Genomic DNA, 26124 nt, shown 5'->3' on the forward strand with positions numbered 1-26124 from the left:
CAAAACTGTTTTCGTTACTTAGCTCTGTTATATTATTACACTCTATCAACTTAAAGAGTGAAATCTTAATATGCAATATCTAGAATACTCTTCTGGAAAAAAATCATTGGGCTGTACTGAATATTTTATATCTTAATTCTTTTGTAATGTGAAAAGCTCTTATGTAAAGTACTTAGGAGGCATATAACATATGTATGCATCTAGCATTGTCTAAGGCAGAATGAAAAAAAATGAAGAAATTTTATTAGAATAATTATGTTTATACTTATTAGTTATTTGTTTTGTGGGAAAAGGAAAGGGTGGTGTGGGTTTGTTACGGTACTCAATCAACAACAAAATAGATAGGAGTTTAAACTTTAAGAAACCTAATTGGTACAGCTAAAATGAAACCTACACACATTAAAAACCTACACATATAAAACGTTACTGTTAACCAATAACCGGATTTTTAAAATGATGTTATATTGTTAGACATAATGAGTATCTTACTTCCTGTTTAATATGTATTATAGACGATAGTTGTCCTGATAGAAGGTTTGTCTTTTTTTCACATATTTTATGAAAGTTACCATATGATTTTGTTAAAATATGATATTCCTATTCAATATTCGTAAATATAGTGTTTAGTTTTAGTTTTTCATGGCTTTTCATACCGCTCAGAGCTGCCACCGAAACAACAATTTGTACTTATTTAGTTTCGAAACATATAAATGGATCGAAATTAAAAGAATACATACAAGACTAACAATGGTGGGAGGTTTCGGGCTGAGGATAAGCGCACAAATGCGGCGTAATTTAACATGTTTTGTGAAATCTGAACCTCTGTACATGAGGCAAATGTAGAATAAACAAATCCTATATTGTTCAAAGTTTGAAAAATCACTATGGACTTTGAAAGACAAACGAAAGGATATGTAGTAAATGTGGATTTGACATAGCAGTACATATTTTATGTTAATTTATTTTGTGTATGCTTGTTTTGTTTTATACGCGTAATAAATTCAACATGCTCATAGGACTATTTATTTATTTTATTACATTAAAATATGTCAAACTTATCTGCATGCAATTAATGCATTTTTGTATAAATTTCTTTTTGTATATAATATGCTTTCTTCAATCTAAGTCAGCGGAATAATATGAAGAACACATCAGACACAAATGAAAGAAGTTGTAATATGTAGCAATTAAAAATATGATACCAAACTCTAAGAATATGTATAGAGCAGACAACACACTAATGTGAGAGTATGTACAAATTAGAATGATAACTAACATATAACATTTCCTTTTGTAATTCGTTTTAGTGAATCGGTAGCTGCTATGGTAAAATGTAACATCTAGATGTACACTTGAACTACAGCTGATATGTTATTACTTTTACTCAGTCACACAGTTGTTTTATTAAGAGTTTCAGCTCAACGTATGTACACATCGATAATTATATGAGACATTCAACATGTTCAATATTTGTTCACTCCAAGTTGCACAGCATATAAACTTAAAATAATGGTTTATGTTAACCATTACTAACAAGCAAAATCACAAAAATACTGAACTTGGAGGAAAATTTAAATCGGAATGTCATTAAATGGAAAAAATTAAAAGCTCAAACACATCAAACGAAACAATAGTAACTGTCATCTTCCTAACTTGGTACAGGCATTTTCTTAATATGTAGAAAATGATGGAAAAAATCGGGTTAGCTGAAACTCTCACTTGTATGACGGTTGCATCTAATTCCATTATATAGACAAGGATATGTGAACCAAACAAATAGACATAATAGGTAACAATGACCAAATTAGGGGTTCAGCATTCAACATTTAAAATCGAAATCACTATAAAAACAAACAGAAATGTAACAAAGAGGCATACAAAGGCTAATATACCAAGCCAACTAGCCACATTCTTTATGTATGTGCCTGTCCCAAGTCAGGAGCCTGTAAATTCAGTGGTTGTCGTTTGTTTATGTGTTACATATTTGTTTTTGTTAATTTTTTTTACATAAATAAGGCCGTTAGTTTTTCCGTTTGAATTTTTTTACATTGTTTTATCGGGGCCTATTATAGCTGACTATGCGGTATGGGCTTTGCTCATTGTTGAAGGCCGTACGGTGACCTATAGTTGTTAATGTCTGTGTCATTTTGATCTATTGTGGATAGTTGTCTCATTGGCAATCATACCACGTCTTCTTTTTTATATTTGATGTGATGTCATAGGTAGATTTACGTGTTCGTTTTTTTCTGGGGGTTAGCATGTCGAAATGTACTATTGTATTTTTTATTTTTGTACTTCTCTGTCCTGAATGTCAAAGAATGTTCTTGCATTTAATTGTACTGTATTCCTGTCATGTAATGTTGATATTTAAGTGTTATATTTAACATTGCCATAAAAACGCGAGGTTTGGCAAGCCACAAATCACCATTTTTCTTTAAATCACATGTACAAAGACAGGAAAATGGCAATTGTTATTTTTAGTTCGTTTCTGTTTGTGCTGCCTTGTCGTTTTGTTGCACTTCGGTAATTCTGTTGTTTCGTTGTTTTCTTGTTATATTTGATGTGTTTCCCTCGGTTTTAATTTGTAACACGGATTTGTTTTTTTTATCATAATATAATATGCTTTTATTTTCATTCACTACGTACTTTACAGATAATCTAACACCGTTTGGCACAGCTACTCAAAGTTCTAATCATTCGATCGGAGTTCCTCAAAAAGCTTTACAACCACCTGTATCAAATGCGTATTCCATTAATATTTGTTCACATACAGGCATTGTCAGCAAAACACCAGCTTGGTGGATGTTTCAATTCTCATTCGGAATTTCTTTCATCACAGATATCACAATTTACTACAGAGAAAGCTGTAAGTATAGACATGAAATGATTCTAAAGTAAGATACTATTTTCATCTTATTATCTTATCTTGATGACAAGTTAATTACTTTCATAAAGAAAATCATTGAGAATCGGCCGGTAGTTTTATTGTACTCCTGAACATTAAATTTGATTGTTATAAAATCATGTATTTGTAACTTTGTTTTGAAACTGCTTTACATATTTTAAATGAAAAAAACGCGAAATAAGTACATCAATTAAGAAAAACCCTTCAAATGCATATGAAAACAACGAAATGAGCAGAAAGCAGTTTTTGTTGGTTGGTGAACAACTATTTGTGTTTCGTATAGATTAAGATCAAAGCGGACTGATAATTCATGTCCTTGCCAGTTCGAGCTGACAATAGAAAATCATTTCTTTTGATGTGTAATAAATAAATATTCTTCACTATTTAATACAGAACATAAATGTTTTTTCAAATCAGTAAAGAAACCTTTTTAAAGTATAGGCTGATAAAAATAAAAAGAACGGCGAACAAAAAAAAACCCAGTCAGGTTATAAAGAAATTATTGAGAATTGAAAGTAAAAGTTCTCAAATAATGTGTTCAATCATTAAACATGACGGATGCAACTGTGGTGTTATTTTCTAATTATTCGTTTGATTTTCCTATCGTTCGCCGCCCTTGACATGTATGTACATTGTATAAAAACAACTAAACTTTCCTGTATAAAATGCAACACATTTGTCGAGAAATTAGGACAGAAAGATATTTGAAAATCTTAACTATACTTTGATTTTGACTTCTAAGATAATTTCATTTTTGAAATGGCAATTTAAGGCCAAATGTCAAACACTTCAGCCAGGAATGAATGGATAAAAGGAAACCATTTACATATTGAATTTTGTCGTAACACAGCTTTCTTTGAATTATGTATTTTCATTAGATGCATTATTTCATTTCTTTTGTTCCGTATATAGATTTAGAAAAAAAACCAATTGTTTGTGTAATTCTATTACAGATTCCTATCGAATGGATGGATTTAAGTTATATGTGAGCAACACATCAACCATTCCCCCTGATGGTTATCTTTGCTATGAGGATCCTGATCCAGGTCTGCCAAACATCACACAAACTATTCCTTGTAATCAACTTGGACAATATGTCATTTATTACGATACTAAACCTGACATTAGTTATGGACCTATAATTGAACTTTGTTATGTTGCCATTTATGGTGAGTAAAGTATCATTTATATATATGTTATTTTTATATTCCAGACATAAAGCTTTCAAATGCGCTGAGCTAAAATATACCAGTCTCTTTGTTGCTCAATGTTGAACTTGGACGTATAGTAAACAGTTATCAAAGGTACCAGGATTATAGTTTAGTACGCCAGATGCGCGTTTCGTCTGAATAGGACTCATCAGTGACGCTCATATCAAAATATTTATAAAGCCAAACAAGTACAACGTTGAAGAGTATTGATGATCCAAAATTCAAAAAGGTTGTACCCAATACGGCCAAGGTAATCTATGCCTGGTAATAAGAAAATCCTTAGTTTTTCAAAAAAAATCAAACTTTTTTAAAGGGTAAATTTATAAAATTGACCACATTATTGATATTCATGTAAACACCGAAGTGTTGACTACTGGGCTGGTGATACCCTCTTGGACAAAACGTCCACCAACATGGCATCGACCCAGTGGTGAAAACAGTTATCAAAGGTACCAGGATTATAATTTAGTACGCCAGACGCGCGTTTCGTCTGAATAAGACTCATCAGTGACGCTCATATCAAAATATTTATAAAGCCAAACAAGTACAAAGTTGAAGAGAATTGATGATCCAAAATTCCAAAAGGTTGTGCCAAATACAGCCAAGGTAATCTATGCCTGGTAATAAGAAAATCCTTATTTTTTAAAAAAAGCAAACTTTTTTAAACAGTAAATTTATTAAAATGACCACAATATTGATATTCATATCAACACCGAAGTGTTGACTACTAGGCTGGTGATAACCTCGGGGACGAAACGTCCACCAGCAGTGGCATCGACCTAGTGGCATAACCATTTACCAAAGGTACCAGGATTATAATTTTGTACGCCAGACGCGCGTTTTGTCTGAATAAGACTCATCAGTGACGCTCATATCATAATATTTATAAAGCCAAACAAGTGCAAAGTTGAAAAGTTTCGAATACCTTAGATTTGATAAGGGCGTTTTGTTGTAATCACCTAGGCCAGATTGCACAAAAATTAAATAACAATGATGTGTTTTTTTTGTTTTCTAATCGTTGTTTATTTTTTTTTTCTAAATAGTTTTTGACAACAACGAACAAAAAAAAAATGGTATAAAAGGATACATCTATATATATAACATGTATCCAAATGTTTTCTATCCTACCTTGTCCCGATTCCTTACCAGTTAGTCTTAAAAAAAGCAACAGCAGTAAAATAATGCTTAAAGTAAAAAAAAAATTATTGAGAGAAAACTAATCTAAGTTACACACTAAGCATCAACGAAGAGACATGTATTGTTGAAATGCGCATCTGGTGCGAGAAAAATTGGTACCCTTAATTTTATTAAACCGAGGGAAACACATGAAAAATGAGAGAAAAAACAGCGGAATAACAGAAACAATGAATTGCAACAAAAACAAAAGCAAACATACATAAAAACGAATTATTTGATAACGCCAATATTCATGACTTTGCAGAGGACATTCTAATAACATATATGGTTGTTTAACCTTGTTTAATGACTGACCAAACCTCCAGCTTTTATGACAGTGTTAAAATGTATCGCTAAAATGACAGCACTGCGTGACAGAAATACTACACAAACAAACAAAAACACTCAGTACAGACAAACACAAATCGTCAAAAAAATGTCTAATGGACGCAGTAAAAAACCAATATCGGGGTTCCTTCTGTCTGTATCACTTGTTTAGCTATTCATAAAATAGCATTTCATGGCTTTGTGACGACAAATACGTTCACCTGGCCTTATACGTTTCACCCAGACATATCACTTTCGTCAAAACATATGAACCGACGCTGATAAGCTTGATAGAAACTAATTACGTCATCTGCAGGTTAGCTGATGGAACAAAAAAAGAAGTCAAATCACAAATTTACACCACTGGGTCGATGCCACTGCTGGTGGATGTTTCGTCCCCGAGGGTATCACCAGCCCAGTAGTCAGCACTTCGGTGTTGACATGAATATCAATTATATGGTCATTTTTATAAATTTTCTGTTTGCAAAACTTTGAATTATTCGAAAAATTAAGGATTTTCTTACCCCAGGAGTAGATTACCTTAGCCGTATTTGGCACAAGTTTTTGGAATTTTGGGTCCTCAATGCTCTTCAACTTTGTATTTGTTTGGCTTTTTAACTATTTTGATCTGAGCGTCACTGATATGTCTTATGTAGACGAAACGCGCGTCTGGCGTATAAAATTATAATCCTGGTACTTTTGATAACTATTTACACCACTGGGTCGATGTCATGCTGGTGGACGTTTCGTCCCCGAGGGTATCACCAGCCCAGTAGTCAGCACTTCGGTGTTGACATGAATATCAATTATATGGTCATTTGTATAAATTTTCTGTTGCAAAACTTTGAATTATTCGAAAAACTAAGGATTTTCTTACCCCAGTAGTAGATTACCTTAGCCGTATTTGGCACAACTTTTTGGAATTTTGGGTCCTCAATGCTCTTCAACTTTGTATTTGTTTGGCTTTTTAACTATTTTGATCTGAGCGTCACTGATGAGTCTTATGTAGACGAAACGCGCGTCTGGCGTATAAAATTATAATCCTGGTACTTTTGATAACTATTTACACCACTGGGTCGATGCCACTGCTGGTGGACGTTTCGTCCCCGAGGGTATCACCAGCCCAGTAGTCAGCACTTCTGTGTTGACATGAATATCAATTATATGGTCATTTTTATAAATTTTCTGTTTGCAAAACTTTGAGTTATTCGAAAAACTAAGGATTTTCTTACCCCAGGAGTAGATTACCTTAGCCGTATTTGGCACAACTTTTTGGAATTTTGGGTCCTCGATGCTCTTCAACTTTGTATTTGTTTGGCTTTTTAACTATTTTGATCTGAGCGTCACTGATGAGTCTTATGTAGACGAAACACGCGTCTGGCGTATAAAATTATAATCCTGGTACTTTTGATAACTATTTACACCACTGGATCGATGCCACTGCTGGTGGACGTTTCGTCCCCGAGGGTATCACCAGCCCAGTAGTCAGCACTTCGGTGTTGACATGAATATCAATTATATGGTCATTTTTATAAATTTTCTGTTTGCAAAACTTTGAATTATTCGAAAAACTAAGGATTTTCTTACCCCAGGAGTAGATTACCTTAGCCGTATTTGGCACAACTTTTTGGAATTTTGGGTCCTCAATGCTCTTCAACTTTGTATTTGTTTGGCTTTTTAACTCTTTTGATCTGAGCGTCACTGATGAGTCTTATGTAGAAGAAACGCGCGTCTGGCGTATAAAATTATAATCCTGGTACTTTTGATAACTATAAACTGAAATCCGAGGAAATTCAAAAATGAAAGTCAGATGGAAAAATCAAAATCATATATAGGCCAACATATGGGACATGTCGTATTGCTCATGTAGAACAACTTCGGTTATCACAGGTAGAAGTCCAATTATGTGAGGTCATAATCGACGACCGGAGGACACAATTGTGTTTACGACCATTGAACCATATCGTCAACGCCAAAGAGAGATTTACTCCATGTCGGACATTGAAATGTTGAACACGTGATGGAGGCAGAAAATTTCATATGGATGACTTAAACTTCTCTACAGGGACCACAAGCCTTAATAGCTTCATTGTAAGAAGCAACCAGCTATCAAGAAAATCATGATAGTAAATGAAAGCTCTGGAATATCGAACTAAATATACCAAATTATAATTTGAAAACTTATTTTCTATGTGACATGCCATTTCATACAACGGTATATTGCTGGGTCTTCCAAGTGATCCACAAAACTTCTTTCTAAATTATTAACATCGATTTTATCAGCAATCCAAGACGGGCTTCAAAGTTATTGTGAAACTGCCTATTCTACAGGTGGCGTGAATCAGATGTGGATACTTAAAAAATCCAAAGATCTTTTAGAGTACATACAATCTAACTATCTTTTATCTTGCAATAGTATTAACACATTTTACTATTCTACAATTTATTCCAGTATTCCACATTCCAAACTAAAAGACAAATTGAAAGAGTTGGTATTTTTCTTTTTCATAAAAAAGAATGACCAACGAAGATACAAGTATCTTGCCATGGAAAGGGATAAATCTAACTTTGTAAAGGATCACTCTGATTCAAACAAAACATTCTCTGAAACTGACATTATCAAGAAGCTAGGTTTCTTGATTGACAACAGTTAGCAATATCCTTTAACTCTTCTTTCCGCTATAAAGATGATGTTCTTTCACTAAATAATTTAAAGTTTGGTAAATCATGTAGACTTTTGTGCTTTTTAGGTTGCCGAAAGGGTTTTTGGGGAAGTAACTGCGAGAAAGTGTGTTCCGAGTATTGCATAGAACGACATTGCTACCCTGGAAATGGGTCTTGTATTTTTGGATGTAATACTGATTACTGTTTGCATGATAATTGCAATAAATTTACCGGTATTTGTACCGATGGTTGCAAGGAAAGACGAACAGGAGACTATTGTAACAAGTGTAAGTAATTTAATTAGTTATCAAAAGTACCAGGATTATAATTAAAACTGAACATCGTTAAAAAACAACACACCTACTGCGATAATTTGTTATCTTCCGAAATAGAGTGAAATACTTGATATATATATGGTATGACTATAATATGTTTATCCTTGGAGGGGTTGACTAAATATTTTACTTCAAAAGGAAGAACAAATTGTAGGGAGGTCTATTTAAATGTACTCCTATTTTTGTATCTTTTTGTTGTTTAAACTCCCTTAAGAGTAAAAGTACACGACATTGATAAGCAACGGAACAAGAACAATGAATAAGATATCAGTTTTCATGCTTTGAATCCATCAAACGTAAGGCAAATTTTGGAACACGGAAAATAACATGAAAGAAATTATGATATATTCAGTAAACTAAAAGATTCTACTACCATTTAGGACTATACTATTATCTGAATATAGACCTCGACAAAAGTGTAAGTTGATTAAAAATTTATTTGATACAACTCTTATGCAGCCTACTGCTAAATCGGAAATGATTTTTTAGTATCTGTCTACCATTCAAACGTTTACAGTTTCATGTCAGGAAATAATAAAAACTTTTGGATTATAGCTCTTCATCTTTTATATAAGCTTTGGATTTCAAATATTTTGGTCACGAGCATCACTGAAGAGACATGTGTTGTCGAAATGCGCATCTGGTGCAAGAAAATTGGTACCGTTAATTTTATTACTACCACTGGGTCGATGCCTCTGCTGGTGGACTATTAGTCCCCGAGGGTTTCACCAGCCCAGTAGCCAGTACTTCGGTACTGGCATAAAAATACGGATTTTTTGTGTTATTAAAATTTGCTGTTACAACATACAAAATATAAGAAATTATTATAAATTAAGGAATGTATCGCCCTCATGCAAAGCTCTGATTCCTTTCACGAATTTGGCTATACTTTTTGGACCTTTTGGATTATAGCTCTTCATCTTTTATATAAGCTTTGGATTTCAAATATTTTGGTCACGAGCATCACTGAAGAGACATGTATTGTCGAAATGCACATCTGGTGCAAGAAAATTGGTACCGTTAATTTTATTACTACCACTGGGTCGATGCCTCTGCTGGTGGACTATTAGTTCCCGAGGGTATCACCAGCCTAGTAGCCAGTACTTCGGTACTGGCATGAAAATACGAATTTTTTGTGTTATTAAAATTTGCTGTTACAAAATATTAGAAATTATTATAAATAAAGGAATGTATCTCCCTCATGCAAAGCTCTGATTCCTTTCACGAATTTGGCTATACGTTTTGGACCTTTTGGATTATAGCTCTTCATCTTTTATATAAGCTTTGGATTTCAAATATTTTGGTCACGAGCATCACTTAAGAGACATGTATTGTCGAAATGCGCATCTGGTGCAAGAAAATTGGTACCGTTAATTTTATTACTACCACTGAGTCGATGCCTCTGCTGGTGGACTATTATTCCCCGAGGGTATTACCAGCCCAGTAGCCAGTACTTCGGTACTGGCATGAAAATACGGATTTTTTGTGTTATTAAAATTTGCTGTTACAAAATATTAGAAATTATTATAAATTAAGGAATGTATCTCCCTCATGCAAAGCTCTGATTCCTTTCACGAATTTGGCTATACTTTTTGGACCTTTTGGATTATAGCTCTTCATCTTTTATATAAGCTTTGGATTTCAAATATTTTGGTCACGAGTATCACTGAAGAGACATGTATTGTCGAAATGCGCATCTGGTGCAAGAAAATTGGTACCGTTAATTTTATTACATACACCTAATATCAAAAATCGTTCTAAATATGTTTTTCAACACAGATAACTTGGCATATGACAGTTCAGTCCTTATAAATCCAAACAGTAGTTACCCAGGTAGTCTAGCAAATGATGGAAGTAAAATATCCTGTTCTAAAACAAAAGGGCCTACCGTTACATTTCAAGTCGACCTTAAAGAAGAAAGCATTGTAACAGGAGTGTACATTCTGTTTGGCGGTTATTTAGTTAACTGTACATATTTGACTTTTATAACTAACCTGACTATACACATTTTTAATTATAGACTATAGTTTATATCGTTGATGTTGAAAGGCTTTCATTGCAGTTAAATATTTAATCATTTTTGGTTTGGTTTTATCCATTAAATCAATATGTTCTTATTAAACATAAAAATGGCAACATTAGTATACAACTGTTCAAAAGTCATAAATCGATTAATAAAAAACAAATACGGTTACAAACTTAAACAGAGGGAAACACATCAACTGTAATTGGAGAACAACGAAATAACAGAACACAGAAATGCAACAAAAAATAAACGGACGCAACATTCATAGAAACGAACTATATTGGATAATAATTGCCATATTACTAACTTGTTACAGTACATTTAAAGACAAAATGGTGGGTTGAACCTGGTTTTGTAGCTACATGTAGCCAAACCTTTGCGCTTTATAACAATTCGTGTTCAGATAGCCAATACACTGTGTTCACTTGAATCTCAGATTAAAAATTGTGTGGTATTTATGTGATCCAGAACATTAGAAAAGAAACTTCATTTAAATTCCTACAAATACACATATATACAGTAGTTGTCGTTTGTTTATGTAATATATACGTGTTTTTCGTTTCTCGTTTTTTTTATATTGATTAGACGGTTGCTTTTCCCGTTTGAATGGTTTTACACCAGTAATTTTTGGGCCCTTTATAGCTTATTGTTCGGTGTGAGCCAAGGCTCCGTGTTGAAGTCCGTACTTTGACCTATAATGGTTTACTTAAAAAAAAATGTTTTTTGGATGGAGAGATGTCTCATTGGCACTCACACCACATCTACCTATATCTATATACTTCGATAAATATACATACTATGAATTCGTGAAGATAGTAAAAAATCTATAAAATATACATGATATATTTACAAATCGATATAAGAAGATGTGGCATGAGTGCCAATGTTTAGCTTTCATTAATTGTTACTTGGATAGAGAATTGTCTCATTGGCACTCAAACCACATCTTGCTGTCTCTATATTACCATGAAAAAGTGGACATAAACTAACTAAACAGCATAAAAGATAGTATCAACAGGTTAAATTTACGAAAATACATACTAAAAGAAGTAAAAACTTTCTAAAGACATGTATGCTGACTTTAATTAGGTGAAACCAAAAAACAATTACGGAAACACATTTTTCCTCAATCAGTGAAAAAGGGTTTGCAAAAAATAAATACAGCAACAGTATATTGGTTTTGCTAGTCTAATAAGTTTGAAGCTATTATTTTTCAGAACATAATACAAAGGTCGGTAGCCATTCCCTTTATGCATCAAATACAAGCAATTCTTGGAAAACTGGGACAATTTTATTCGAAGACCAATTTTTGCCTACAAGAATCAACGTTAGTGCAGTTTTAAGATATTTGACTTATGTACCTCCAAGTCAGGGAACATCTGCAGAACTCGAAGTTTGTGAAATTGGAATTCTTGGTTAGTGTTTATTTTATCAGAAAACAAAGAATAATTGAATGCATTAAGATGGTGTTTTAATGGTAAGAAAGTAAGAACATTTAACATTCTTTTGGGCTATTGAGTTTTAATTCAACTCAAATATCAAAATTAACGAAATACGTTTATAACTGTTATTTTGTTATATGTCAACATATGTGTCTATTCATTGAAAAGTGGTTATTCGCTACTGTTAAAAATAAGTTATACGTCTTATTAGTAAATACCGATAATTTAACTATTTCAGTTACTCTATATATACATATATATGGCCTTATGGTCGGGTTGTTGTCTCTTTGACACATTCCCAATTTTCTTTTTTAATTTTATATATATATATAAATTGCAAGATTTACAAAACGGAATAGATTAATCAAACTAACAGCCTATAGCTATGGGGTTAAAGATTGGATTATGATACCAAAACTATGATGAAACTGAAACTTAAAATGTTTTGTGTGCCCGCTGCACTTTTTCATCGACAGGTATGCATAATAGCAAATATAATGTTAACAAGGGCTATATAGAAAAAAAAAGAAATACCAACAACTGTAGTTAAAGGGGCATAAGCTACGATATATATAAAAAATCTAATATATAATTTTTATTTTGCATAATTATTAATGAAAATGCAAATAGTAAAATAATGATTCGCTTTTAGTTTAAACAATATTTTATTCAAAAGTGCATGAAATATAATTATCAATATATATACAGGGATTCGAAAACAAGAGACATTTATATAAATCCTTCTTTCTTTTAGCAGCCAGTGTTGTTCTTTTTTGTCAAAATGAGCTAAAATTATTCACTTGCAAGTAAATAACTCGACCACATTGACTCCGTATTCATGTGAACTTCAATTTAATCCCTTAGCCTGAGATGGATATCACGTGACTTGAATGTTTAAAGTTATTTAAAGGAAAATAATGTCAATACTAAAAGTGAAACAAAGGTAAATCATATCATTGACTGATTCGTTCGATCCAAAAAAATATACCAATATTCTTATACAGGTGAAAACGATGATAAACAGTTATTACATCTATAATACGATTTAAAAATAGATCTAGAAAAATTCCAACAGCACGAATATGCTTATTCTATTTATATCTTTATTTATGTTTTCATCGCTTATATGGTCATCGGATGACTTTAGATGTCCACTCGATAACTTAATTAAATGGCATCTAGACTAAAAATACACACGAAACGAAGCTACTTATGATCATGCCCGTGTCCTAATAATTATTTATTTCAGACTGTTAATAGTTTGGATAAATATTTAACATTGTTTGAATCAAATATGAGAATTTGATTAAAGTCGGTAAACACGGATTTTAAAGCTAATGTCCCTTCAACACCATATACCATGTGTTATTTGGTTAGGTCACTTAAGTCGAAAGAAGTTGCAAAATAAGCATGGAAATGTTAAATAAAAACATTATTTAAATACATGTACATGCATCGGCAAGGAACGAAATTTTAAAACAGCAACATAAAACTGTTGGAGCTAACATGTGTTAATCGGCTGTTTCACAAATGTCAATTATAACACCACTCTCAAAACCATTGTCCTTTATCTTGGCGGTCAGGTTCTTCTATTTATGAAGAAAGCCGGAAGTGTCTGGAAGGAAGCATCGACTGTTAATAAGAAAACAGACAATCCGTCAGTTAGAATTGCTGCCGATTACAACTGTCATATGCGGGAATCGAACTATCAAATTCCAGTGTTGACTGGCTTTTGATCAGGAATACTTTAGACCACCCGGTCGGTAAGATCCCTTAGACCATTACGAGTATAGTTAAATAAGTAAGAAGTCATTTATTTCATGAACAAAAAGATCTTATTTAACCATCAATCTTTCTGTTTAAGGTTGTCCACCTTCAAATTATGGTACTGTATGCAATAAACTGTGTCCAGGTAACTGTAACGGACCTTGTGATCTTGAAACTGGCAAGTGTATATTTGGTTGTCTAAACGGATGGATCGGTAATAATTGTGAACAAGGTATACATCTCAAAACTTTACAATTCATGTGTAAGAGACGTTGTACTTATCTGTTATATGATAATATTTCTATTTGATTATTGATGCTTGTTTTTATTTAAATTTTTCTTTTGTCTTGCAAAAGCATACACGCTGCAAATGCAAAGGTTATGGATTCAATCGCAGCCGTGTCACACAAAAACTAAAAATAATGTTATCAAATGTCTCAGTTCTTACACGCAGACTTCAGGAGTAATCTCAAATGCTAGTCGAATTGGAGTCATGATCTTGTCCTAATGTGCATGTTATGTTTTATTACAGTATCAGTCAAACAACATTTCATCTTTATCATCATCAGTAACGTCAACGTTCACATTGACGTCGATCGAAGTCATCTCTTAAAATCATTAAGTGTCTCCCTGAAAAATGTATATTAGAAAGGGTTATTTCCACTGCAATCGATATTTTTGTTCATCCTTAAAATAAGATTTAAAATCAAACGTGGTTAAAGTGTGTAGTTATTAGAAAATCATATGGACTGCTGTGCCATTGCAATCGCGTATAAGTATGCATCATTTTGATGAAACTGTGATTTATTTTATTCTTCTTTTAAATGTTTTTAGCATGTCAGGATGGTAAATATGGTAAAAATTGTCTTGAAACATGTTCAGCAAACTGTGTAAATCCTCAATGTAATAAAATGACCGGAGAATGTATAGGAGGATGCAATGATGGTTGGCTGGATTCTAATTGTACACAAAGTTCGTCATATTCTTTTTCATTTAAGGTTTTAACATTAACTTACAGTATAAATGAGTTTAGTTGACAACATTATATTACCTTAAGTATACATAGAGCAATTCACAGTAACCGTTGCATGGAAACAATGAAATCGTTTTTCGGGGGTATTTGTTATTTGGTGGACTGTGAAAAAGAGAACTTGAGTTAGTGATAATTGTTATCAAAGGTACCAGGATGATAATTTAGTACGCCAGACGCGCGTTTCGTCTACATAAGACTCATCAGTGAAGCTCATATTAAAATAGTAATAAACCAATAATAGTGATAATGTTAGTTAGATATCATGTCTGTTTCTTTCTAAAACTAGTATTTAATACAAACTGTGTACCTTATAAGTTATCTACGTTCATATCCGTAGATATGGTTATTTTAACAGCCTGAAGTACCCCAGTACACCATGAGGCGTAGCCGAAGGGTGTACAGGGTACTGAAGGGTGTTAAAATATCCATATCTACGGATATGAACGTAGATAACGAATTTATCCCCGGTCTTAGTCCGAATCGGGTCCGTTTTCTGGAAATTCGGGTACATAGTGTAACGTGAAGGCAACGTTTTTTTTCATAATCTAAATTTTTTTTATTGAAATTTGGAAATTTTACATATTTTTTACGGGGTGTAGGGTACTACCTTTGGTAGAACCCTACAGGTAGTCAAATATAAGACGTTTTTAATAGGAAGATAGAGAAACTAGATTGAGTCAAATTTGGCGCTCAATGTTGTGAGAGTTACGTCATAGATGTGTGACGTTAACGTGGGTCATTTGCATAGCTAGGCCAGTAGTCCCATTCCTTGAAAATGTGGCAGTCAAGTGATGTATTTAATGAAATGAGTGTAAATAATCGGCATATTAGAACAAAATCGTTAGTGAATTAAATATTTGATTAAAAACATCATGGATAATCTACAGAATTCAATATTTCACAAGAAGCAATCATGGAACTAAGGAAAACTTGCGTGAAATTCCCCGGGATAATGGTTAGCAACGTCCGGGGATATGGGTTAGCAACACCCAGGGGCTATGGGTTTTGTAACGACGTGCGTTAACCAATCAAAATCCTAGATATATACTAAGCCGGGGATAATTTCTTTTAACAAAGTATTTACTGATATTTAAAAATAGAAATAGTTCATGCCCTTAACTGACACATATTTCATTTCTGTGCTTATATTTCATTTAACCTAATTTTATGAACGTGTTCAATTCTTTTTTTTCAGAATGTCCATTTGGTAAATTTGGGAAAAACTGTTCAGAGTTTTGTCACGGATGTATATCACATATGTGTGATCATGTTAATGGTATATGTGATAACTCAACTGCATGTAAACCTGGATATGTGTATGATAAGTACTGTAATACAAGTACGTAGAGTGTATTACTAAGATTATGCATGTAGGACCCAAATCTATGGTGGGTTCCAGATCTATGGCAAATTCCTAATCTGTGGTAAATATGATGTCACAGACGCCGAACACATCACAATTCTATGGCAGGTTTTTGTTTTCTCCAAATCTATGGCAGATTTAGAAATTACTCAATTTTCCGTCACAATTAAATAACGTCATGTAATGTCGAGGGGACGGCTTTGTTATACAATGCAAAACAGAAGGGAAAGAAAAATATCGAAAAGCAAATTTGCAAAGGACCGTTATCCATAGACAAAAACTATTTGAGAATTGTGTTTATTTCAGGCCTTATTTTCCCTTATGGTGTTCCTTATGTTGTCTTTACCTTTAATTATACAAGTTGTATTTGTTCATCTGGTTTGCTTTTTGTTGTGTTCTTGTTATTTTTTGTATCCCTTTGGTCTCTTCTATTTTATTTTATAGGTCACATAACGAAAAGTATATTGTCAGCTATGTAGCATTGACTAACTGTGCTATTTTAGCAAATAAACTTTTTTTCAGGTATACGGACAAAATGGATATGTCATAGATTACTAATAGATATTAATTTTATTTTTTGCCATCAACATGACGAATGACTGTATACTGTCGGAGAACTAAGGACTTGTTTTTAAAAGTCACGCGCTTGAAGCGAGTCATTGTTCATTACAGGGCCTAATCGTCATCATTTAAAAACTATTTATATTATCTAACGCTCAAAAAGATATAGTTTTTACATGTAATTAGTTAAAAAAATAATTGCTTTTTGTGTTGTGAAGGGTCAGGTAAAGAGTAGGAAATACCAATTCTTCTGGGCACATGATTTCAAACCAAAATTTGTGACATTACAGAATTATATGCTTCCTAGTAGTATTCGTCGTCCGTTTTTTCCTTTACCGCAGGTTTTACTTTAAAGCAGCTCTTTTGCTTTCTTAGGCCGGACATTCGACATCGAAATCATTGGTCAGATATGTACTGATTTGTTCGACCTTGTGCTGAAAATCCGCCATAATTAGAACACTAAAATAATTGCCAGAGATTAGGAAAGTAAACAGTTGCCATAAATTAGAGTTCTATAAAATCCGCCATTGATAAGGGATCTAAAAAAGCAGCAATAGATTAGAAATTAAAAAAATCCGCCATAGATTTGGGATTACATGACGTTATATTTATCATTTATATTAGGAATCTGCCATAGATTTGGAACCCACCATAGATTTAAGTCCTACATGCATATGAAAGGTTCAGATATTAAAGATTAACAAGTATAGAACCAACAATAAATCTAAAAGCAGTAATCATTAATGTGTTCAAATTACCCACAATACAGTGGTTCTCCAATATATTCAGGTTCCGACAATTAATGTGGACTTAAATATTAAAGCAACAATAGTTTACCGATGTCCAAATCTCTGAAATTGAGTATGAATATAAATTTTGGTTATACATTAAACTAATGATGGGTATGGATGAACTCTAAATGGAGAAAAACAAGGCGCTTTGACAGAGATAGCATATTCTGGCATGCAAACCTTATCTGTTATCCGAATTCATACTCTAAACTTCACAATCTGGAATTAGACTTATAAATGAATTACAGATTGAAAGATTATTTATTTTAGAGTTAACCAATTGCATGCAAATGCTAGCTCTTCGCAAAAATAATTTTGGTTCAATATTAATCAACTAGGACTGTATATGTTTTCCTGCCGAATGTCGGAGTTATCTTTGGTTATACAAAGTTTCTCTAATACATACTGGCCAAAATAGAGTCGAGAGTACAAAAAGTTGCTTTCAATATCACCAATGAATTATTAATCAATGTTGCCAATATGCGTCGTTTACTGCTGAATGTAACATGTTTTAAGTGTTGCATTCATGGCCAATATTGTCAAAAATTATTGTCAAAGCTGAAATAATTTCAATATTTATATATATATTTATTCCGACATGTTGAATGTTTAATGTGGTTAATTGCTTGCAATTGATATATTTGAACAATTCAATTGTAATTCAAAGTTTCGAAACACAATTCGTTTTCATAATTTAAATTTTTAACTTTATTGTGTTACATTATAAATGATTAAGTACGATGAACTCTTAAAAATATCAACATGTCAAAAAGCATGTTGAAAAAAAAATGTCGACAATGTTTTGCTCAAAATTTCTATTGAATATATCTTTGAAGAACACAAGGGATAAATTAGATTCATAATCATTAGATAATTTCAGAATTTTTTTGTTGTTTAAAATTGAATTTCCTTCATATTTTATAAATAAATGTTTGTATGACATGTTCTTCATTAATAAACATCTTTTTGAACAGCATGCAGGAATGGTTTATATGGTAGTAACTGTCTTCAAATATGCTCATCATTTTGCTTACATGCACCTTGTAATCATAGAACAGGAGATTGCATAGATGGATGTATTCTAGGAGTGCATGGAACTAATTGTATGCAAGGTTAGATTTGGTTTAAACGTTCCATGTGTGTTTGAATGTGAAATATTAGTAACCATATAACTACAACTGAGCATAGGCGACTGCGGAAGAAGTTTTTTTTCATATGATTAATCGTTACACAAGAGAAATGCAAAGTAATAAAAGTACCGAACTCCGAGGAATATTTCTTTAGCAAAGCGAAAACCAAAAACTAAAAGACATTAAGGAGCCACTCGTCTGAAGTTAACACAAAACTTAAAAATGATTTCACGTTGCTAATAATTATGTTGACATTTGATACACAGTAAAATATATACAACATAAATTAAATGTTGTTAAAAATTTATAAAACGATTACAAATATATAAATGAAGTCATGATCAAGCTTTATAAAATCATGAAATGAAGATGGTTGTGAACTTTTCGTTTACTGTGATCTGTGAAAATGTAAAACAATTTGTTCATACTTTTTTTTAGTATAAAATAATCATAATAAATGAACTTATGTATTTTATCCTTTTTATTGCAGTTTCTGTAAAAACAGCAGAAAGGGTTATTGACGTCGCTCTCCGGATTGGACTTTTTATTGGAGGTGTTCTGTTAGGAATACTCATAACAGTTGCGGTGTGTTTTGTAATTAGGAAAAAACGACAATCAAAGAAAAGGCAAGGTAAGTAATGTTGCAAAAAAGGGACGAAAGATAACAGAGGGAGAGTCAAATTCATAGATAACATAAACTGACAACGCCATGGCTAAAAATAAAAAGACAAACAGTCAAAAAATAATATAAAAGACACAACATAGAAAACTAAAGACTAAGCTACACGAACCCAACCAATAACTTGGGGTGATATGATAGTCTAATTAGGTAGGTCACATTCGTGAAAAGGGAAAGGGTATTGTAGTTACAACATAAGGATCATATCCCATATCATCTGTGTTGGTCAACCAACTTGGGATGGCGTCCGTAAACTTTACGAAGGGATGATTTCAAGTTCACCATTTGGAACCCTAGGTTTCATAGCTTCCTTGTGAGTAGCAATCCTTTATAAAAGAAATCATGGTAGGAAACACAAGCCCGAAAATATCGCATCAATTGAGATATATATACTCCGAATGCAGGCCCTGCTGGAATGGACAATTTAGTCAATGAGGCAGAAACATAATTAAGTTATCATGTGTATCGTTAATACTTTATATCGTTGGAAAAACAGAGGGACGAAAGATATTAAAGGGATAGTCAAACTCATAAATCTAAAACAAACTGACAACGCCATGGCTAAAAATGAAAACGACAAACAGAAAAACAATAGTACACATGACACAACATAGAAAACTAAAGAATAAACAACACGAAAGTTTACTTTCGGTTGCTGAATAATTCCTCTGTCAATATAAGAATGCAAAGATTTAAGATTATTCCAATGACGAATCACCTGCAAACCTATACTGCATAGCAAAAAAAAGGAGTCGCCCCAAAATGACAAATGCAGTAATACCATTGAAACGACCAATTTATATATATCGGTAGACATTTAGACTGTAATATAGCATTACTTCGTTATTGAGGGTCTTGAAACGTGTTGATTCAATGAGTCTTATATCGAGAAAATGCGAGCACTTGTATTGCTTTATTGTTAGCCTGGCTCTTGTGTTGCTTTTATTTTTAGCTTTTATATTTGTTAATGTCACTAACTGTATACATAAACCAAGAATCAGCGTTATTTATTCAGAAATATATTACATGCGATCCTATAGTCACCAATACATTATAAATTTCTGACTGTACTGTAAACCAGAAGTTCTCCTTCTTGGGAAAGGGACAATTTGATCTAATTCATTGTTTGATAAACATCATAAACAATAAGTCCAATATGTATCCATTTGGATAGAGGAAGAAATGTTAAACAGAAAGCTCAGATTGACTAAATGCTAAGCTCTATTTTGCTCTTCCGTTCTTTGAAGTATTATACATAGCGGGAATTTCTCGCTACATTGAAGACCTGTTGGTGACCTTCTGCTGTTGTTTTTTTATTTGGTTGGGTTGTTGTCTCTGACCAATTCCCCATTTCCATTCTCAATTTTACATGTTTTGCATTTGATACTGTTTAACATACTACTATACATGCTTACAAATAGTATAATTTTCTCTTCTATGTTGACAGGCAAAGATAATGTGTCAAAGAAAAGACAGAGGTAAGTTTGTTATTAATAACTTAATAAAACACAGAGGTATGTTTGTTATTAATAACTTCATAAAACACAGAGGTATGTTTGTTAATAATAACTTAATAAAACACAGAGGAATGTTTGTTATTAATAACTTCATAAAACACAGAGGTATGTTTGTTATTAATAACTTCATAAAACACAGAGGTATGTTTGTTATTAATAACTTGATAAAACACCGAGGTTTGTTTGTTATTAATAACTTAATAAAACACAGAGGTATGTTTGTTATCAATAGTTTAATAAAACACAGAGGTATGTTTGTTATTAATAACTTCATAAAACACAGAGGTATGTTTGTTATTAATAACTTCATAAAACACAGAGGTATGTTTGTTATTAATAATTTCATAAAGCACAGAGGTATATTTGTTATCAATAACTTCATAAAACACAGAGGTATGTTTGTTATTAATAACTTAATAAAACACAGAGGTCTGTTTGTTATTAATAACTTCATAAAACACAGAGGCATGTTTGTTATTAATAACTTCATAAAACACAGAGGGATGTTTGATATTAAAAACTTAAAAAAACACAGAGGTATGTTTGTTTTTAACAACTTAATAAAACACCGAGGTATGTTTGTTATTAATAACTTCATAAAACACCGAGGTTTGTTTGTTATTAATAACTTAATAAAACACAGAGGTATGTTTGTTATTAATAACTTAATAAAACACAGATGTATGCTTGTTATTAATTACTTAATGATAAAGAAAACGCAGAGGTATGTTTGATATTAATAACTAAATAAAACACAGAAGTATGTTTGTTATCAATAACTTAATAAAACACAGAGGTATGTTTGTTATTAATAACTTAATAAGACACAGAGGTATGTTTGTTATTAATAACTTCATAAAACACAGAGGTATGTTTGTTATTAATAACTTCATAAAACACAGAGGTATGTTTGTTATTAATAACTTCATAAAACACAGAGGTATGTTTGTTATTAATAACTTCATAAAACACAGAGGTATGTTTGTTATTAATAACTTCATAAATCACAGAGGTATGTTTGTTAATAATAACTTAATAAAACACGAGGTATGTTTGTTATTAATAACTTAATAAAACACAGAGGTATGTTTGTTATTAATAACTTAATAAAACACAGAGGTATGTTTGTTATTAATAACTTAATAAAACACAGAGGTATGTTTGTTATCAATAACTTAATAAAACACAGAGGTATGTTTGTTATCAATAACTTAATAAAACACAGAGGTATGTTTGTTATCAATAACTAAATAAAACACAGAGGTATGTTTGTTATTAATAACTTAATTAAACACAGAGGTATGTTTGTTATTAATAACTTAATAAAACACAGAGGTATGTTTGTTATTAATAACTTAATAAAACACAGAGGTATGTTTGTTATTAATGACTTAATATATTAGGTTTATTCTCTGAATGATAAAATGTCTGAAACAAGAAAGATATAATTCAGGTGAAAACGGAATACCTCTTCACTTCAGCATGACCTTATTTTGTTTCGCGTCATATGCTTCCAATGATTAAATTCCGTAATAGTTAGATGCATTTTTCAAACTGTCAGGCAACTGTAGTCATTGTTTTATAATCAGCAGATATTTGTTTTGTAAACTGACTGGTGTTCCCTGTAATTATACTCAAATTCTGAAGTAAAAAATGTACGTTCGGTAAAAAACAAATTAATCAGTTAATTAACAAAATTAACGGTACCAATTTTCTTGCACCAGATGCATAAAACATTAAAACATACATGTACAGAATCAAAGTATATTTCGTAAATGTGTATGCTGTTTTGAATTTAAACCTTGATTTATGAAATGCTTAAGCGACAAATGACTTGGCTGGTTTGTACTATCTACATATAATTAAATGAAAAAATAAATAATCTAAAATTGGGAAGTCTGCGAAAAATAATTAAAATTTAGTTTTGATAAAAAATTATATGTGTTTGCTTCCCCAATTATTAATGCGTTCCATGCGTTTTTATTTATAAGTTTATTGAATAGCGCATATTCCAATAATTTATATGCATTTCATGTAATACTTAATCGTATTTGGCACAACTTTTTGGAATTTTAGATCATCAATGCTCTTCTACTTTGTACTTGTTTGGCTTTATAACTATTTTGATATGAGCGTCACTTATGGAGAGTTGTCTCATTGTCACTCATATCACATCTTCCGATATCTATTATGAAGACGAAACTGAATTAAAATCCTGGTACCTTTGATAACTATAATTCATTATTTTCAACAATATGAAGACTTTATAAATACTTTTGAGATTTATTTTTTAGTCAAAATCCACAACACTATGACGATGTAAGAATGGAAAATGTATCTACTTATCAGGATCTCAGGATGGAGACGGGAGCAAATGAATATGACCAGATAAGCCAGATAAACACAGCATATGATAATCACTAAGAAATAAACATATAATACTTCATCTACCAGGGGAAAAAAACTAATGGATATTGAGCATGTTGAGTACAGTTAGTGATCAACACAATGTGATTTGTGAGATTGAATCATCAATTGAATAATAATTGGTGTATTGATAGAAATATGGAGAAAGTATAAAAGAATACAACATCAACAAAAAATGTGTACTTTATCATTGTTATGTGATCCATCGTTCCGTTACAATTATAACTGACTATTTTTGCAGACATTTGATAATTACTATGTATATATGTGTGTGTAAGTATAGGTGTGTGTTTGTGAAAGTGTCTGAATTCAACATTTTTATTTTACTTTCAAAACTGGTTTGTGTTTTCTAAGTTATGTTAGTAACTTTGTTCTTGAACAATGTTGAAAGTGAAGTATGACGTATAAGTGTTAGTATTATATTATTCCTAACTATTTTGATTCGACTGTATGTGTTTCTTTTTTGTAGCTTACATATTCATTACTGGACCATTTCTCTGTCCCTAATTGTTATAAAGACAAACATAAATATAAAGAGGGAAGGCTATTAAAAGTAAACGTGAGGCAAAAGACAGTAAAGGGACATTCAAACTCAAGACAAGTCAATAGCAAAATGATAGAGCCATAGAAAAAAACAAGAACTATCTTTAAAAAAGATATCTGACGTATTTAAATTTGAGTGTATGTTTAAAACTATCATTTCGATAACCTTTTTGTTTACATTCACCAAAAACCCGCGGAAATCTCATATGCGTAGGTTCGTTCTCAAAGTCATGTACGTTCGAACAAAAAAAAATTGAGAATGGAAATGGGGAATGTGTCAAAGAGACAACAACCCGACCAAATAAAATAACAACAGCAGAAGGTCACCAACAGGTCTTCAATGTAGCGAAAAAATTCCCGCACCCGGAGGCGTCCTTCAGCTGGCCTCTAAATAAATACATACTAGTTCAGTGATAATGAACGCCATACTAATTTCCAAATTGTACACAAGAAACTAAAATTAAAATAATACAAGACTTACAAAGGCCAGAGGCTCCTGACTTAGGACAGGCGCAAAAATGCGGCGGGGTTAAACATGTTTGTGAGAATTCAACCCTCCCCCTATACCTCTAACCAATGTAGAAAACAAGTTTACTTTATAAATTATATAATTGTCCCAAATAAACAGCTGTCATGGATGCAAAGAGCTATTAGACATGTTGGAGAAACTATTATTGAAAAATCTAGTTCAAATATTTATAGTTTTTTCACTAGCTTTCCATCACGATATAATTAACGAGACGTTTTTTCAAACATAACCAAATCACAAATGACAGCATTTTGTTACAGTAAGGATTTTCGAGCACGCGTATTCTGTTGCCATAGTTAAGCGTTCAAAGGGCACAACCGAAACTATACCGACTACGTCGGAAAAACGACAAATAAAAAACACAAAACATTACATTAAATTGAGCAACATAAAATCCACCAAAACATGAAAAAATTGGGATTGATTTCAGATGCTCCGAATTGGAAGACTATTTTGAAAGTGCCTTTCTCTGATGCTTCGATATGTGAACCAGTTTTCAACTAATTTTTATGGTTCGTTCTTATGTTGTACTGCTATACCACTGTTCCAGGTTAGGGGAGTGTTGGAATCCCGCTAACATGTTTAACCCCGCCACATTATGTATGTATGTGCCTGTTCCAAGTCAGGAGCCTGTGATTAAGTGGTTATCGTTTGTTTATGTGTTACATATTTGTTTTTCGTTGTCTCATTAGCAATCATACCACATCTTCTTTTTTATATTTCAAATCAATTTAAGATTTATTAATGGTATGGCACTTATCACTAAATCAGATAACAGTTGATGGTGTGTAATGCAATACCGAGGATGTATTCACAGAGGAGATTCAGTGAACAAATCATTTTCTAAAGGAAAAAAAAAACTAGGTTATTAATGTTTTTATATGTAAAAAAGACAGGCGAAATACAGGCAAAAACAGAAACTAGAACATGAAATGACAACTGGTCAAACCACAGAAATGCGTAACACATAAACGACAACGGCAGAGTTTTGATATTTAAACATGCTTCATACCTTGATATTTTCTTCAATATTTACACACACGAAAAGCGCGTCTGGCGTACTAAATTAAATCCAGGTACCTTCGATAATTATTGAACATTTCAAGGTTAAATCTATAACAAACGGGGTGATTTAAATTTCTTAATTATCAATGATTGATTTCTCAATAGTAACATACCCATTGCATTTATTGATATGTTTATGTGCACACTATACGGACTATATATACTGAATGAGTTCATTGCGCAGAAACTGCTTCAACAGTATGAAGAGGAACGATAAAAAAACATCATTTCGTAAATTTTATTGACACTCAATCTTATTAAAATCCGATGTTCTGATACGCTACCCTCCAGTAGCGTATCAGAACATCGGGTTTTTATGAGATTGATTGAAACCATCAAGAATGGGTTGATTTATACGCTACGTCTTTGTGTCATCTAACTAACCACATTTTTGCCACATCTTAAAGTGTGGTTTACTATCTTCTGAGTCTGTCTAGTAAACACCAAACATGACCTATTCCTGGATGTATAGATATAAAAAGATGTGGTGTGAGGGCCTATGCGACAATTCTCAATCCAAGTAACCATATGCAAAGGTTAACCATTCAATGTCAACGTACGTATACGGCCTTCACAACGGAGCCGTTGCTCACACCGAACACGAACCTATAGAGAACTAAAAAATGACCAGTA

At 32.3% G+C, this 26124-nt stretch overlaps 2 protein-coding genes across 3 annotated transcripts in view; both read left to right on the forward strand.

Moving 5' to 3' along the window:
* The window catches only part of LOC134724461 (multiple epidermal growth factor-like domains protein 10), a 44082-nt gene extending 20292 nt beyond the window's left edge, over positions 1 to 23790 (forward strand). Inside the window, exon 12 of the mRNA XM_063587484.1 lies at positions 23222 to 23790. Within this exon, the coding sequence (XP_063443554.1) occupies positions 23222 to 23351 (130 nt within the window). The 3' untranslated portion in view covers positions 23352 to 23790. The remainder of the gene's footprint in view (positions 1 to 23221) is intronic.
* LOC134724460 (multiple epidermal growth factor-like domains protein 11) lies at positions 467 to 20918 on the forward strand. 2 transcript variants are annotated; one of them, XM_063587480.1, is made up of 13 exons: positions 467 to 534; positions 1308 to 1423; positions 2654 to 2866; positions 3859 to 4074; positions 8370 to 8570; positions 10398 to 10571; positions 11862 to 12059; positions 13951 to 14085; positions 14688 to 14825; positions 16082 to 16225; positions 18576 to 18713; positions 19222 to 19362; positions 20858 to 20918. In XM_063587480.1, the coding sequence occupies exons 2-13, from the start codon at positions 1369 to 1371 to the stop codon at positions 20890 to 20892; spliced, it is 1788 nt and encodes a 595-aa protein (XP_063443550.1). In that variant the 5' UTR covers positions 467 to 534; positions 1308 to 1368; the 3' UTR covers positions 20893 to 20918. The 2 variants fall into 2 exon arrangements, with proteins under 2 accessions (XP_063443550.1, XP_063443552.1); XM_063587482.1 differs by lacking the exon at positions 14688 to 14825.
* Positions 23791 to 26124: the final 2334 nt, after the last annotated feature.

This window comes from Mytilus trossulus, chromosome 7 (genome assembly GCF_036588685.1).
Source record: "Mytilus trossulus isolate FHL-02 chromosome 7, PNRI_Mtr1.1.1.hap1, whole genome shotgun sequence".
NCBI classification, from domain to species: domain Eukaryota; kingdom Metazoa; phylum Mollusca; class Bivalvia; order Mytilida; family Mytilidae; genus Mytilus; species Mytilus trossulus.